Source organism: Dermacentor albipictus, unplaced genomic scaffold, assembly GCF_038994185.2.
Source record: "Dermacentor albipictus isolate Rhodes 1998 colony unplaced genomic scaffold, USDA_Dalb.pri_finalv2 scaffold_30, whole genome shotgun sequence".
Taxonomy (NCBI): Eukaryota; Metazoa; Arthropoda; class Arachnida; order Ixodida; family Ixodidae; genus Dermacentor; species Dermacentor albipictus.
The window spans coordinates 199921-215663 of NW_027225584.1; the positions used below are offsets into that span (position 1 = coordinate 199921).

General features: G+C 47.1%; 1 protein-coding gene across 1 annotated transcript in view; it reads right to left on the reverse strand.

Annotated features, from left to right (window-relative positions):
* LOC135908408 (uncharacterized) overlaps positions 1–15743 on the reverse strand; it is a 117215-nt gene that overhangs the window by 95834 nt on the left and 5638 nt on the right. Inside the window, exons 3-4 of the mRNA XM_065440190.2 lie at positions 8935–8974; positions 6909–6980 (exon numbers count right to left, since the gene is read on the reverse strand). Coding sequence (XP_065296262.1) covers positions 6909–6980; positions 8935–8967 — 105 coding nt within the window. The 5' untranslated portion in view covers positions 8968–8974. The remainder of the gene's footprint in view (positions 1–6908; positions 6981–8934; positions 8975–15743) is intronic.

The following is a 15743-nucleotide window of genomic DNA, read 5'->3' on the forward strand; positions in this document are numbered from 1 at the left end:
TCGTGTCTCAACGCCGACAGAAATACCGCGCGCCGATCATCGAGTCGGGACTGTGCGTACACAAGAAAATAAAATGAGTTTTTAGCACTCGTGCGCGTAGCGGGAGCGCGATAACGATGCTTGACTCAATCTCAAACAAGACCACTGTGGCCTTCAGTAATTTTTTCAGGTTAATGACTTATCAGGAATAACACTTCGTCGTGCGTTGGTTCGTCCGTTTACTAAGTGACGTACTTGTCGTGAACCGAGTTGCACTGAGGTGCATGCATTGAGGACGGTTGCACTCCCTTCGAAGTAACATTTGCGAGACATGACTTTATTAGTGAAGTCATGATCGCGTGAAAAATCCCCCCGCCATTACGCGGCCGAAATTGCGACAAGTGAAATTATGTTTTATCCATAGGTTAAAATGATATGAAACGGCATTCCAGTTCCAAGTTAACAATTTATTTTCACATAGATGCATTACAGATTTGCCTTTGCAGTCACAAGTCCGTGTGCACCATTTATTGTCTCATTGCGTAAATAAACGCACCAGCCTAAGAGTCCTACAGCAAGCGCGTCTCAATTAGGCATAGTGACTGTAGAAACTAATAGTGGCATAGACGAGCGAGCAAACGACTAAACGAGCGCGCGAACGAACGAGCAAACGACTAAGCACGAACGACGACTAATCCAACCAGCGAACGGGCGGGCGACCGCACGTTTTCTTTGCGAGTGCTCCACCGCCGCATCTTAAGCTTCGCACACTTTAAAGCTCACGCGAATTAGCACATACGTCTCAATTACCTATGATGCGGTCGCTCGACGACGAACGCACCGCGTAACACGGTTTCGGGAGAGCACGCACGCTTTTCATCGGTGCCTCTGTATCGCAAATCCACCGGGCGACCGCCAACGAGGAACACGAACAAATGTGGCAAACAAAGCTAGTCTATCTAAAGAAGGCTAGTAACCACAAAAGGCAGAAAGTTGCTCTCCCGAGGCGCTTTCATGATCGAGACTGAAATTTTATCAAAAGGACTGCGCTGAATGTTAAAAATTTCGTAATCATGTTATCGCACGCAACCTCGCGTGCCCGCGAACTCAAGCCGGTTGGCGTTCAAAACGATTAAGCGCACCAAATATGACTAACACGACCACGTAGTGCGCATATAAGCAAAGCAGACGTTGCGTAAAAATCATGGTAAAGCGTGCGTACAAATGACAACATGCACAGGGAACTGTGCAATATCTACTACGTTATTTCCCGCAGCACAATACGCAAGCTTGGCACATACAATACTATGAGAGACCCACAACTTACGTCACATAGTCGCGCGGAGGAAGTTGGTCGGAAGTTCTCCCTCCCCATTTGGTGAAGCCATGTGCTTCTTCTTAACCCGTTGCGCTTACCGGACGGTATCGTGAACATATTTTTGCCTTTGCTAAAACTATATTGGCATCCAAACGCGCAGCAGGTCATGGTAACAGAAAATGACGTGAAGCAACGTCGCACTTGCCACAAAACATCCTTCAAGACATTCACAAAATCAAAACAACACAGAATACGAATGGAAGGAATGGAGCCAACAAGCGCCGCTTCTCAAGCAAAAATGGCACTGAAGCGTGACTGTAAACAAACGAAGCCAGCTCAAGGGGCCACGTGATGCCATTAGGCCAATAGCGGCACGGCGTCGGCTTCGGCCAGAGCACTCGAGGAGGAGGCGGCATTCTTCAAAGCGTGGCACTACTTTACAAAGTTTAAGGGGTTTTAGAGGCGTGGAGGAGGAAGCGCCAGGGTGAGCGGGGTGGCGGAAAGATCTAAGAATGGCGCTACTTTTGAAAAATTGAGGGGTTTTACATTGGGGACACGTTGGAGATCACCTGGTGGTCAAAATTAACACTACGGCGTGTCTCATAATGACATCGTGGTTTTGGCACGTAGAACTCCAGAATTCGAATAGTGTCCGCAAACAGCATTCCTTTCCTGCCTGATTCCACAAAGGAGCCGCAAAACCGCGTGGCGTCTGCATCATGTTTCTGTCGCGAATCCTGCCTCAATCCCCTCCCCTCCCCCCATTTTATTTCTTCTTTTCCCTTTCGGATGCGCCGCACACGTCTAGTAGCGCTTTTGTGCATTCTGAAATGAATTATTTGCCTACGTGTCATAATCGGTAACGTTGCAGGCAGTGCGTCTGATGTAGAGGCGTTTGTGCGCGTGATCTTAGTTCTCCGGCACGAAGAGGGGCTCCCTAAAGAGAGGAAGGGCGCGCGGGCATTCGTTTGGAATTTCTGTAGCTATCAGCGCCATGCAGCAGTTCGACACTTTGTAGAAGCGATCGTCAACGCGCGATCTGTGTAGCTCGCTCGTCTGTTTGCCATGCCCAAACCTGGTGAGGGGTTCTCTTGGAGGTGCCGCGAAGGAAGTGCATCCTGCGCGTCTAGCGGACTATCACCTCATCTCACGATGCCGCGCTGGTGCTTGTTCTTTGTGGCTGACCAAATTTAGGAGGCCGAGATTGCAAGGTCCATAATGAGAGAGTTGAAAAGCCCTCATATTTTGCGAAAAGAAAAATACTACTTATAGTATTTAGTAAAAAAAAAATACTACTGTAGAGGAGGGTGCATCACGCTTTGGCATTGTCGATGTAGCCTTGCAATAGTACAGACCTACAACTGTGATTTCTTTCACATGAGTAAATGACATTTGGGTCAATGCAACTTGAAAGTTCGCTCTATATCAGCGGGATTGTGGATGTCGACGAATGATCTCAACCTGCAGGCCTTCATATGAAATACAGTCTTTTTTTTTTCACTTCGAATGATATTTAAAAAGAGCCTACAAGAGTTACTTGAATTACGTCATTACAAATTAATGATCTGCACAGGTGGACGTTATTTGCAAGAAAAACCAAAGCAATCCATTTACTAAATGAACTAATTTCGTTATTAAGCGTCCTAGAATTAACCAACTTTACGGCACACGATTGTATTGGAAAATGGAAGAGAACTCAGCGTGCTTCTGCATTTCAATGTGGCCATGTAGACCGAAGTAACTGGCGTCAAATTATTTGTTAAATTTACCTCATTGCGCAGGCAATACCGCCAAACGCGGCATCCTGTTCAACCCCTGTGCGACCTAAAAGCGTGGCGTAAATGAAGCTGCCTTCCCCCTTCCCTCGTCCTCTTCCAATTGGCGCCACGCGCAACTCCCGATTGAACGCACAGTCACTTCAGCAGCAGGGGCGAGGCGGGTCGCTCTATCGCGCCATATAGCCAAGCTTCATCGGATGCCGCCACACAGCGCGTCACAACGAGGTTGCACTGCGAGCGTCCCTTCACGGCGCTGCGTGCGTGATCAGTTAAATGGAAGAAACAATTTAACGCCTGTTACATGGCCACTTTGAAATTTAGAACCACGTAAATAAACGGCTACGACAATTTCTTTCTACCTTGCAATACAAAAATGTCCCGTAATGTTTGTAACTGAGACGTTAGTTAATGTAATTGGCTTAATTAAACAATCTATTGCTTTGGTTTATCTTGCAAATGACATCCGCCTTGGCAGAAACTTAATCTGTGGTGACGTGATTTGAGTAACCTTCGTCGGCATCATTTTAAGTGTTCGAGGTAACAAAATAAATACATACACTGTTAGTAAGCTACTGTCAGTGCCGGAATAGCAATGACCCGTTTCCCCTAACACTGCACGACCCCTTGCCTTATTGTACTTCTTGAACCCCACTATTCCACGGAGACTCAAATAATCTTGTGGAAGCATAGACATACTTAACCACGCCAAGTCGCACCACCAGCACGAGCAGCAGCCGAGCGGCCTCAGCTACCGTACGTTCTAAATGATGAATGTGAACTGGTTACTGACATAACGCTAGTAACTAATACATTGTCGCGGATTTGTGACGATGAGGTGAAGAGACAGACATCCTAACAGAAATAATGAGCCAGAAATATAACTTTCCCCGGGTGAACTCGTGTCCACAAAACAAAACAGCGCTTACGAGTCACAACAGCGGCAGAGACGCATGACGGTTGTCGATACGAACCATACTGCTCAGGTCGGTCCGCCATGTATATGTGCGTCACTGTACATTCTAGAGCAAGCGCCAACGCTCGCACACAGGAGCGAGAGTCTGCAACACTGCACTTATACGAGCACACGTCTCGCCAACCAAACAACGTTGGCAGTTTCGGAGCAAGCGTGTCTTACGCGGCAGCGATAACAAGAAGGTGGCGATAATTCATACAATTGATTGATTGATTGATTGATTGATTGATTGATTGATTGATTGATTGATTGATTGATTCTAATGTCTCAAAGCAACGCAGTGGCTATGACAGACCCCGCAGAGGGAATGCTCCGAAATAAGTTTCAAGAGTGCATTAATGGGGTGCATTACGTGCACCAAAACGAGGACACACGAGCGTTTTTTATCATTCCGCCCCCAACGGAATGCGGCCGCCGAATTCGGAAATCGAACCCGCGACCTTGTGCAGAGCAGAAGAACGCCATAGCGAGCCATCTCGGAGTGTGATGGGTGCACGCGAACAGCAGCAGGCGCAGAAGGGGCCGAAGCGAGTGGACAGACGGAACCGCCATCTATATACGGGTCCACACAGACTGTTTGCAGCCAGATGCAAGCCTCGAAGTAATAGCCGAGAGTCCGAACACGGTAGCTACACGCGATGATCAAAGCCTGAAGTGAGCACGCAAAGTCAAGGTCAGAAAATTAACCCTTTACTGCGCAATTTTTCGCTTCCTCAAAATATTATTCATGGACATGGTGTTAGAATAGGCTATTCTAACACCATGTTCATGGAGTTGTAGGGAAGCATAACAGTACCTGTACTCCCACGGAAACTTACTTTAGCGAATGTTTGTGGTTTCAATTTGCAGAAAAAGGGTACGTTGCATATTTACAACATTGGGCAAATAAAGAAGTTGAAAGTAAAAGATAGATTTAGTGCGATTCATACTCAGATGCTCATTTGCACAAGACAATCATTGGTGCACCTATGATTTAGTGTGGAACAAAAAGAAGCACTTGTACATGCTTGTGCAGCGCAGGTGGCTCCCACGCTTCGTGCAGTATGTCATGCAGATTCCCGTGCAGCCAGGAAACGATGCAGTGTTTTCGGGTTATTGTCAAAATGTAGAACATCGAAGCACAGACGTAAAGCCGTGACGACCTGACACGGCAACGTGCGGAGGCACAGCGTACTTTTGAAAAGAAAAAAGGAAATTCAACCAGAGAACATCTTGTCCACATAATGAATCGAAACGGACTTAGACTCGTGGCTGTCGTGACTAATTGAATAGTCACTCCCTTCACTATCAGGAGGAATTGCTGGGCCATACCAGCGTTTCGGAGCCATTTCACTTTTCCGAAGAAAATAAACCATGTACACTTTGTTGCATTTGTGCAACACAGCGACGTTCTGTCGCGAGGAACAAACTATTCCGAAATGACAATGTTTTTGAACCTACTGAGTCAGAAGGATGTGGAGTATAGCGTAAGAATTTTTTTTTTGCGCTTTGTCTTATGGAGAAATACATTTACAATTTGTAAAACTTACCTATGTCAGTGCTCGCGGGCGCGCGCAGCCTCCGCCACGTTTGATTTGGTAGAAGATGCGAAGGATTATCACAGATTTCAGCAGAAGGTGGCGCGTTTTACAGACCAATGTTGCGGATATGCAACAACGTGTACAGGCAGCTCCAAACTGACTTTGCTTCGGTTTTTAACGCCGTTCATCAGAATGTTGCGTAAATGCAGCAAGGTGCAGTAAAGGGTTAATCGGCTTGCCCTTTCGCCATGATAGCTCCATGGGGGATCAGTACACGCGCCGTTGAGAGGAGGGGAAGGAGGGGCGAGAAGAGGTGAGAAGAAAAAAAAATCACAGAGGATTACGATACTCCCTAATGCGAAATTTCAGCGCAGCTCTATACGTGTTTTGATTTCGCGATATATTGGCTGGCGCGGACAACCTGTCCCGTGGGGCAAGTTGCAAATTGAACGAAGTGTAGCTCGACTTACTAGCTAATCTGGAAGTCGTGAGAGGCAGCGCGTGGGTTACGCGTGGCCACGATTTACAGCAACCGCCGCAGTCAGACTTCCGCTCATGCAACGCTTTGTTTCCATGTATCGGTGGACGTGCGCTCGCCGCATGCCATCGGTAAACAGCGGCGTACCATCGGTGCTATCTCGTAGCGTTCGTCGCCGCAGAGCGAGTCTTGCACGGCACTACGCTTTTATTCTCACGCTTTCCGCCTGCCGCTCTCTTCGATATCGGCGTCTTTCATCCCTCCCTACGCTCTGCGTTCGCTCTTTCATCCTTCGCTGTGCTCGTGTGCCGTGCGCTCGGTCACGCCGAGGGCCGACGCGAAACGCAGGAACGGGCGACTAACCCCCGTATGCAGAAATGCAACTTAAGTCGAAGCACATGCTTGACTTGATTTAGATGACGCCTGGCGTTAACGTGCCCAAAGACGCTCACTGCGTTTCCTTCGGCGCGTTCCCGATAGGCGTCACTCGGATCAAGTCAAGCATGGGCTTCAACTTAAGTTGCATTTCTGCATACGGGGGTAAGAGCTGCGCTCTAAGACGACGCGGGCACCGCCTCAGGAATACGTGCCATATCGAAGCACGCACGCTACGAAGCATGGAAACAAAGCGGCGAAAGTTGCGGCCGTATGAAGAGGCTTCGAGATGACGCTCCGTAGAGGATAGAAAAGGGCCACTTGGCGTGCATCGAACACATTTTCTGCCAATACGATGTTTGGCATGTAGGCCAAAGGCAGCAGTCTGCACACGAAAACAAGCGCTCCAATCATTGATTGTTCCCGCCAAAGATGCTCTGCGTGTCCCGGGCTGAGGACGCCACAAAAAGGTTCTGCGCATACGCACGTGTCTCTTCCTGACAGTCCGCTGACCGTGCTCGCCGCCTTGGCGACTGGTTTCTGCGCCGGAACCCGCAGCCTCGTGAGGCACCGGTCGCAGCCGGGTGCGCAAGAGAACGGGTTGACGTGACACAGGCGGAATGCGCAAAAAAAAACAAAAAAACAAACAAACACTAAGCACTCGCGGGGCTTCAGCCAATATTTTGTTTTCATTGCCAAAAATTATTTTTTCCAATAAACGGGTCAACGTTAGCAGTCCAGGTAGTACAGCATATAGAACACTATGTCTGCCATTATTTTAGCGCCATTTATGTTGCTCTGTCGTTGATTCCTGTCTTCGTGGAGCTATAGGAGCTGTGTTAGGTGTACGGCATTTAGTCTTTATCACCAGCGCCATGACAATCGTTTTTTTTTTCATGTATAGTCAGAAATGTAACTAAACTTGGTCCAACATGGACTGTTTAGTGTCGGTGACAGTGACGCGTACACAGATCAAAAGCGTCTCAACCCCTTTGACGATATCCTTTTAAATTTCAGGGGCACATGGAATGCCCTCTTATTTCTCCATCTTCTACAAATAGAGCCGAACCCATTTACGATGAAATACATGGAACCGTATGTAGCGTATGTAGCTTTCGTCGTACAGGTCGCATCATTATATTGATCCCACCCCTTACAGTCCCCTTAGTGCACAACGGTGTGATGCAAGAGTTCGAACATAACTCAGAGTTGGTTTCGTAGACGTCTATGTTCTTTTTTTTTCATGTAGCCGCAATTTATTCTGGACAATTACCTTCACGCTGTTTTCCACTACTACAGGCCGATTGCAGCTGCAGATATTTAAGGCGCTTTTTCAACTCGGGTCGTCATGAAACATATGATCGCGACCAGCGAGGACTCGGAATTCTGCTAGGATCCTCCATGTGCGAAGCCATTTCTGAGGTTATTTGCATAAACTGCAAACTTCATGCGCTATAGTTTTCGGTAGACCTGTGCTTGAAAACTGAGCATATCGTTGCGCAAACGACGCGAATCGCCAGCGCACGACAAAGACGAACAAAATAGCAAGTGTTTTCATGTGTGTTCATTAATAAACACCAAAATGTGGTCAAGGACGTATACATTACTTGGTTAAACAAGCAAATTCGTTGCAAAATTTGTTGCTGCGTCACTCGCAATGCACATATATGGGAAAATGGCTGGCCCATCGCTTTCCTTCGTCATATAGCTCATCTCGTCGTAACACTTTTCGTTGTAAAGGCGCTGGGCTCTAAAACGTTGCTATATTCATGGTATAAACTGTGCGCGTATGGTTGTCGGCAAATGATGCGTGGGAATGCGAGCATGGTCTGCATTTTCGATAGAATTGCAGCACGGTGTTCAAAGCATGATTCCTCGTCCAGATAACGAAATGAACGTATAAAGCATTTTACTTTGGAGAGGATTGCCAGGGGTGGATATGCGGATAATTAGCCCGATCACGGGACTGATGGGGCTCGGTATACATAGATAGGGTAAATTAAGCTCTGTCGCCCGAATGACACTGCCAAAATGTGGTGGTTTTTATTTCTCTCACGCTCTCTCTCTTCGCTCAGGCCACCGAAGAAGTTCTAATTACCCTTGGCATTTGAGACAGCAGCGGCTATTATATAGGCGCCGAACAGAAGGCAACCTGTCACGCACCACACTTCTTGATCCACGTGTTTTCGTATTCAGTCAGTTTGCGCACGTGTATCGATCGTCTTTCCACAATATATTCGGGAACAGCATGCGTGTCAAAGAAAGAGCCTATACGTGAATGCGCCGTGTTTACACCCAGGGGAAGATTTCTTAAAACATGCCTCGTTCACATTTGCTACGTCTACTATTATGTCCATTCCTACTGCATGCCTCGTATGAGATCTACATCCTTATTCCAGGAAACTTTTTCCTGCCAAAAAACAACCGCTAGAATCCATGCAGCCTCAGCAGCAAGACTTACTCATACCTACATGCGGTGTGCGTGTGATGTGAAAAGTTGCTTCAGAACTCACCGATTGACTCAAAGATGGTGGGCTAGCCGACATTCTTGAGCTGCGAAAACAGACACGAAAGCAAGGGCGCGATCAGAGGACGTTGTTCGGCGCGTTCGTTCGGTTACCGGCGCGCGCGATTGACCTAAGCCGCGCCGACCACGCCAGCCGCAGGGCCCGGCCACGTTTTTGGTGACGACACGCTCCTGTCAATCACCTTGCAGTCGTGCATGTCGTCTTCTAGGAGCCGAACGCGACGGGAGTTGTGAAGTTGGTGCGATAATATGGGGCGCTATTCTGAACATTCCGCCATTTTCTTCGATGCGTGATGTAGACGCGACGCGAATAAAATGGCGCTGATGACCCAATTTTGCTTTCGCAACGTGACACCAACTTGACGTTTTGCCTAGGAAACTGAAATGAAGGCGCTGAACGTAAGGTTCTCGGCACAGCAAAACAGTTTTTCTCCGCAGTAAAAATAAAGCAGCTAGCTCAAAGCGCATTATTCCGTCGAAAACGCTTCTCGCTTCCCTCGTATGCTGCGTACAAGCCGTCGTCTGCTTCAATAGCTAGGATGCGTGCCCCCGGGAAATGGAATGAGTCACCGCATGTTGGCGCCAGCGCGCTTCTTTTCTTCCTTTAGACAACATTCGCGACCTGACAGAGGTGATGCGCGCACGTTCTAGGCCATGTTATCGCTATCTCGTGAAACGCAAGTGACTCAGCCCGACTCGGCTGGTTGAGGGACGGCCGAATATCCCCGATGGCGTTGCGGGCGCCAGAGATATCGACTAGCACATTTCTTTTTATGAAGTATAAAGACGCCGTTGTCATAACTTTTGATTGTGCGAAAAGGCATTAATCTTGATTACAATACAAATGCAGCAGTGAAAAGTGGACAACATTGCCGAAAGTTTGCTATGTTCAACCAATATTATTTCGTATGAACGCGTTGTTTTAAAATTGATGGCCCCCAACACAAATGCCAACACCACCCGAGAGCGATGCAAATACTATGAGTACGCGTTATGAACAAAAGATTTTCATGGCGCCAAACGACGGGGAAAATGTGGCGATACGCATTCCTCTCGGTTGCCATTGCATATGGCTGTTCATTAGCATAACTCGCGCGGCTCGTCGCAGCAAAAATTACGGCGCGAAATCTCAGCAATGGCGGCCCATCGCGACGTCACGCATCGTCAAAATGACATTTACCAAACAGCCCTTCCTGTGACGCACCTCATGGGATATTCCTTCAGCCAATCAGCAAGCTGGCGTGGCGCATATCTTCGATCGCCACCACATATTCGCGAAATTGCAGATGCATTGCACTGGCTTCTGTACGCTACCACTCACATTCATTTTGAAGCGCTAACGCCGCAATATATCTGCCAAGGATGTATTAGTCCATAAAATTTTCAGCTCGACGTCACGTTTCGTCATCTTGATCAAAACACAAAATTGCATTTTGCAATACTTACGCATCCCGGCACAAATTTCAAAGCACGTGACCTCTCGACAGCCAATCAGAGAGTAAACATGGCGGATAATGGCGGCCGTGCAGGTCCATGCGTGTCAAGAATAACGCCTATGACGACGCCGACTTCGCATGGCGCGTCTGGTGGATTGGATTGGATCCAAACGGTGGCTGCGGCCGTGGAATGGCGCGTTCGGATCCAATCCATTATCTAATTCGAGAAAATGGCGCTTGTGTTGTAAACTTCAGTTGTTGCGTTGGCGTTGCACGAATAGGAAAGAGAGCGGTTGGAGGTGCGAAACGCGTTTGAAAAGATGAGAGCAAGCGAATTCCGGGTTCGCTTTCGTTTGTCGAAACAAGCAGTGCATTGGTTGTGCGGCGAACTCGACGCCGTGATCGGGTGCCAGTGAGCAAGTGGAATGTTGTTGCCTCTTGAAATATGCGCCACTATTCCCGTCGTTTCTTTTTTTTTTCCCCTCGATGTGCGTGACACCACCTAGGGACCACGCAGGGAAACTAATAGTTATAAATTGTAGTAGTCATCCGTATTAATATTTGAGAACGTGTTTAAGCTTGAGAAGAAAAATAGATTCTTTACATCATCATCATCATCATCATCATCATCATCATCAGCCTGGTTACGCCCACTGCAGGGCAAAGGCCTCTCCCATATTTCTCCAACAACCCCGGTCATGTACTAATTGTGGCCATGCCGTCCCTGCAAACTTCTTAATCTCATCCGCCCACCTAACTTTCTGCCGTCCCCTGCTACGCTTCCCTTCCCTTGGAATCCAGTCCGTAACCTTTAATGACATCGGTTATCTTCCCTCCTCATTACATGTCCTGCCCATGCCCATTTCTTTTTCTTGATTTCAACTAAGATTCTTTACATACAAGGATATAATTCATTGGAAGGCAAGAAATATATGATTTTGTAGTATATTGGCTGCAAGCAAACGACAGACGAGGGAAGTAACCTTCCTTGGAGTTCACCACTAGCCTATTGGCTGTTCTCTCCCTCCTGTTCTCACAAATTTTGCATACCGCCCACTTTGTGACGTTCAAGCAACCGAACAGAACGCGTATCGAACAAAGATCTCCGACCACGCCCCCTGTGAGAAACAGTATCTTGTACAAATCTAGTCGTCTTGCATATACAACTGCATACTTTAACAAAAATTGGTGTTGATCAGGCACTTCTGAGGTTCTTATCATGGAAAAGGGGCTCTTGGCATTTTCAGACGTTGGTACCTGGGCGCCCATTTTCCAACCACAGGTGGCATCGTGGTACAGACTATCTACCACGACCTCTGCGAAAAAGACTCGCGCTGTCGCCGGAAGCCCAGACCACGCATACGTTTGAAAACGCGCGAAAACTCGCGCCTGCGCGCCAACGAATGCGCAGACGGCGAGGCAGAGCTCTTGCGCGTCTAACCGCGGCGCGATCTCGGCGATGTACTGCTCGCTGATATCCCGCGCTCAGGCGGCATCACGTCAATGTGCCTGGCTACGCAGCGACGGCGTGGAACAAGCGACTCTCAGTGATGTAGGTTTGTATTATCCGCGAAAGTGCTTTTTCATTACCTTTTTGGACTGATCTAACAGCTCTAAAAAGATAACATTTACGGTTATAGCTATTGAAGCATATTGAAACACATAAATAACAATGTTAATGCTTGTAAGTCAACCAGAAAGGTTTTTGCACCACAGGATCTCAGAAAACTATCAATTTCCGAGCAGCCTGTAAAAGTAGCCAGTAAAGCCAAACATAACAATGTTATTCATCTATACTGGAAGAGGCTGTAAACGCGAATACTAGGCCGCGTTGTGAGGCTGCGCAGATATTGAGCTTTCTCTCAGATCTCGTGTCCCGTAATATGTGGCGATTGACTGTACATAGCGAGTTATTCGTAAATAATTACCATTAGTCCATAACGCTTTTGGGTATTCTTTTTATTTTTTTGATTTAACGATAAAATTGTTTGCTCGGTAACGCTCACTGTAATTCAATTACTTTTCACTAACAAATTACATGTTATCAGTTATAATTTTAGCGAAACAAGCTATCAGCTACCTCTCGCTCACCTGAACATGGAAGATTTGCATGTTTGCATACTTCTCTTGAAAGTTCGACTTAATAAATTTGCTCCCCCCTGCTCTGCTCAGTTGAACTGAGCTGCTGCTCAGTTCTCCTTCGCTTAGCGCAGTCGGTAGCTTCACTAATAAAGACAAAAGTTTGGGCCGTTAACGCATAGGCTGTTTGGTACGGGACTCACACCTATTCTTTCAATTGTAACAGAAGGACAATAGTTTTAGGGCTGAATATTATGCAGTTTTGTTTCAACTACGTTACAAGTTTGGCCTTATTTGCAAAGAACCTGAACTTTGTCTAGAACCTGTTATAATTATCTGTTTAAACTTGTAAACATTCGAATACCAATTAAATTAACAAGCATTGTGTAACGCGCACAGGCGAACATGACATCTCACTCGATGACCGCGGACACTCGCTGTCAAAACCTTGGCGTGAAATAAGACTGCTGCAAAAACGCGTGTGTCCCGTGAATTGCGGCCGGTTAAAGATTTTTCTAGTTCTAGTTCTAGGTTAAAGTTTCTTCTAGTTTTGTTTACTAAACTTTAAAAAAAGTAGCGCATAACAGTGCAAAACTTGATGTGCTCCAGCAACGCTGGTATGCCGGCTTCGTGCAACGCCTAGCAACGCATCCATGCCGCACGCGTGACTGAAACGAACATGCCTGGCAAGACGTACCGTGCTCGCGCTTCTCCGCAGGTGGGCGACAGCGCGCATGCGCAGGGAAACGTCACGTGGTCAAGCAGTGAGGTGAAGCGCTCGTTCAGGGCCAGGAGCGGCGTAAAGACGCATGAAGGTAGCTTTGTGGCTACCTTATGCTGAGGAAGCACCAAGGAAGCCTTCACCGAGGGCCCCTCAGTAAGGAAGCTTTCAGAGTGATATAAGGTGGCCTCACTGCAATGAAGGCTTCCTTACTGAGGTAAGGAAGATTTCATAGATTGGCCCTATAATAGGCGAAAACACACACGAAGCAATAAGCCCCCGGCGCACCTAGACTTTGTCCTCATCGCAGATCGGCCTCAGGTTAGGGCCATCGCGACCGTGCCATACGCAGCCGCCGCCGGAGTAGAACGTCCCATTCTTCCGGTGCCATGCAAGCGATTAAGACGGTGCCTCCCTGCCTTCCACCCGAGCGCGCGCGAGATCTAGCCGCCATCCTCGTCATAGCCTCGCATGCTTTCACTCGCACCCACAGCATACAGCACGCAGTCAGGATGTTGTCGCACTTGGACTTTATACGGAACATCACGGCGACGCCCGCGGCATCTACAGTGGAATTGCGCCTGCAGTGTCCGTATAATTGCTGTCGCAATAAAGATAAAACAGCAACAAACGCGCGCCCGTTTCATGGCTTCCTTCACCTTTGCAAGCGGAGCCTTGCACGTTACATGGCAGCGTAAGAACGCATAATTCGTGGTCCTTCGCCTATAGTCACTGAGGCAAGCACAGTTGTACTGTACTTCCTCAGAACACGGAAACTCTTGCCACGAGATAAACAATGGCTAGCAAGCATTGCGAATGCGTAACATCTCTTGCAGGATATGCACCCTCCGCTCGCTAGGCTGTGGTCTGGCGCTGCTTGCAAGTGAAGAAGCATAACCCTGTTTTTCACCTCTCTTACTTGAACGCATGGTGTCTATTGTTACGTTGTCGGTGACGCGCAAACGAAGCCGGCACGGCAATAAAAAAGACGTATTTAAAGAAACGAGGGGCCACTATATTTCAACACAATGTCTTCCCATCACAAAGGCGAAAGGTCACGCTGTTGTTGTTGTTATTGTTGTTGTTGTTTTTGTTGCTGTTTTTGTTGTTGCTGTTGTTGTTGTTGTTGTTGTTGTTGTTCGGAGTGGCCGTGGCACATACCCACAGTGGGGGATTGGCCAAGAATCGGGTGGTTAAATCAGGTGCATAAAAATAATAAGGGAGTTAACGATTTGAGCGTTGGAGTTTAAAAATAAACGTTTTGTGTTTGGAGAAAAAAAATAATCACAAGAAAACCGGGTATAACAATAATATTAATCATAATAGATAAGACTAAAAGAAAGCTGTGGTGGGGAGGGAGAACGATCAGTCTAACATGGAAATCGATTGGTTTCAATCAGGTAATTTTTGACTGCCTAGCAAACATTTCTCTGACTCAACCCATAATGGAGGCTCCAAAAGATAGGATCACAGTCACTGATAAATTTAGACCAATAGTGCGAAGCGGGATTTCGAGTAGTCGTTTTCTTATAATAGAAAAACGCCTGCAAGACAACAAGAAATGGTCTATTGTCTCCGCTTCGACACAGAATGAGCATAATGGTGAGGGGACCAGACCAGACCTGTGGAGAGAGAAGTTCAACGCAGGTATACGGCAGCGCAGCCTCGTGATGGACACTTCAATTTTCCGTGTTCGCCAAAAATCTCTGTTCCAAGGGTGTAGGAGATGTCCGTAATCATCAGAGTTCGTAATTGCGTAGCCTGATACTGCCTGCATAATGACACTCCTGCGAAATCTAGCAGCAGTAACATGAGCAGTCAATGGGCAGTAAAGGAAGAATCGGGCCACTTATCGATGCGTTCGCCAGAGAATCTGCAATTTCATTTATAATTAGTCCTTTATGGCCAGGCACCCAAATCAAACGCACGCTTCTCAAGTACCCAGGTACCTATGATTGAAATGTACTCATCATGCGAGAATCACCAGAAGCAGTAAGGGATGAGCACAGTGATAACTAATTATTGACAATCACGGCTGACGTAATTGATGGTCCTAATTTGCGTAATGCCAGCACTACGGCCATGGATTCGGTAAAAAAGATCGGTATTAAATCTGGCAGCCGAAGAGAAAATGTCCAATCAAGAATCGGGGAAAATATTCCTACACATGACTTTTCTTTACATTGTGAAGCATCTGTCGCAATTACAATGTTTGAAGGTTCTTCAGATGATCTTGTAATATACCATCTAGAATACGGTGTTGAAGTAATTTTGCATTATTAGGAAAAATGTCATCGAATTGAATATCCGTTGCAACAGCTCTGTCAGGAATAGGAAGTACATCGCATATGCGCACGCCCAAAGAGTCAAGTAATTTTTGCACGAATATAATTTGAGGAGTACGTAGTCGCGGTCAGATGACACCGAAAAACAACGCAGGTTGCGAAATAAGGATAGCTTGGAGATGTCGCAGCAGTGATTCATAAATCCTTAAGAATGTCTGCACTGTCAAAAGCCGGAACCTGCACGAAAGAGGAGGAAACGGGAAGTCTAAATAAA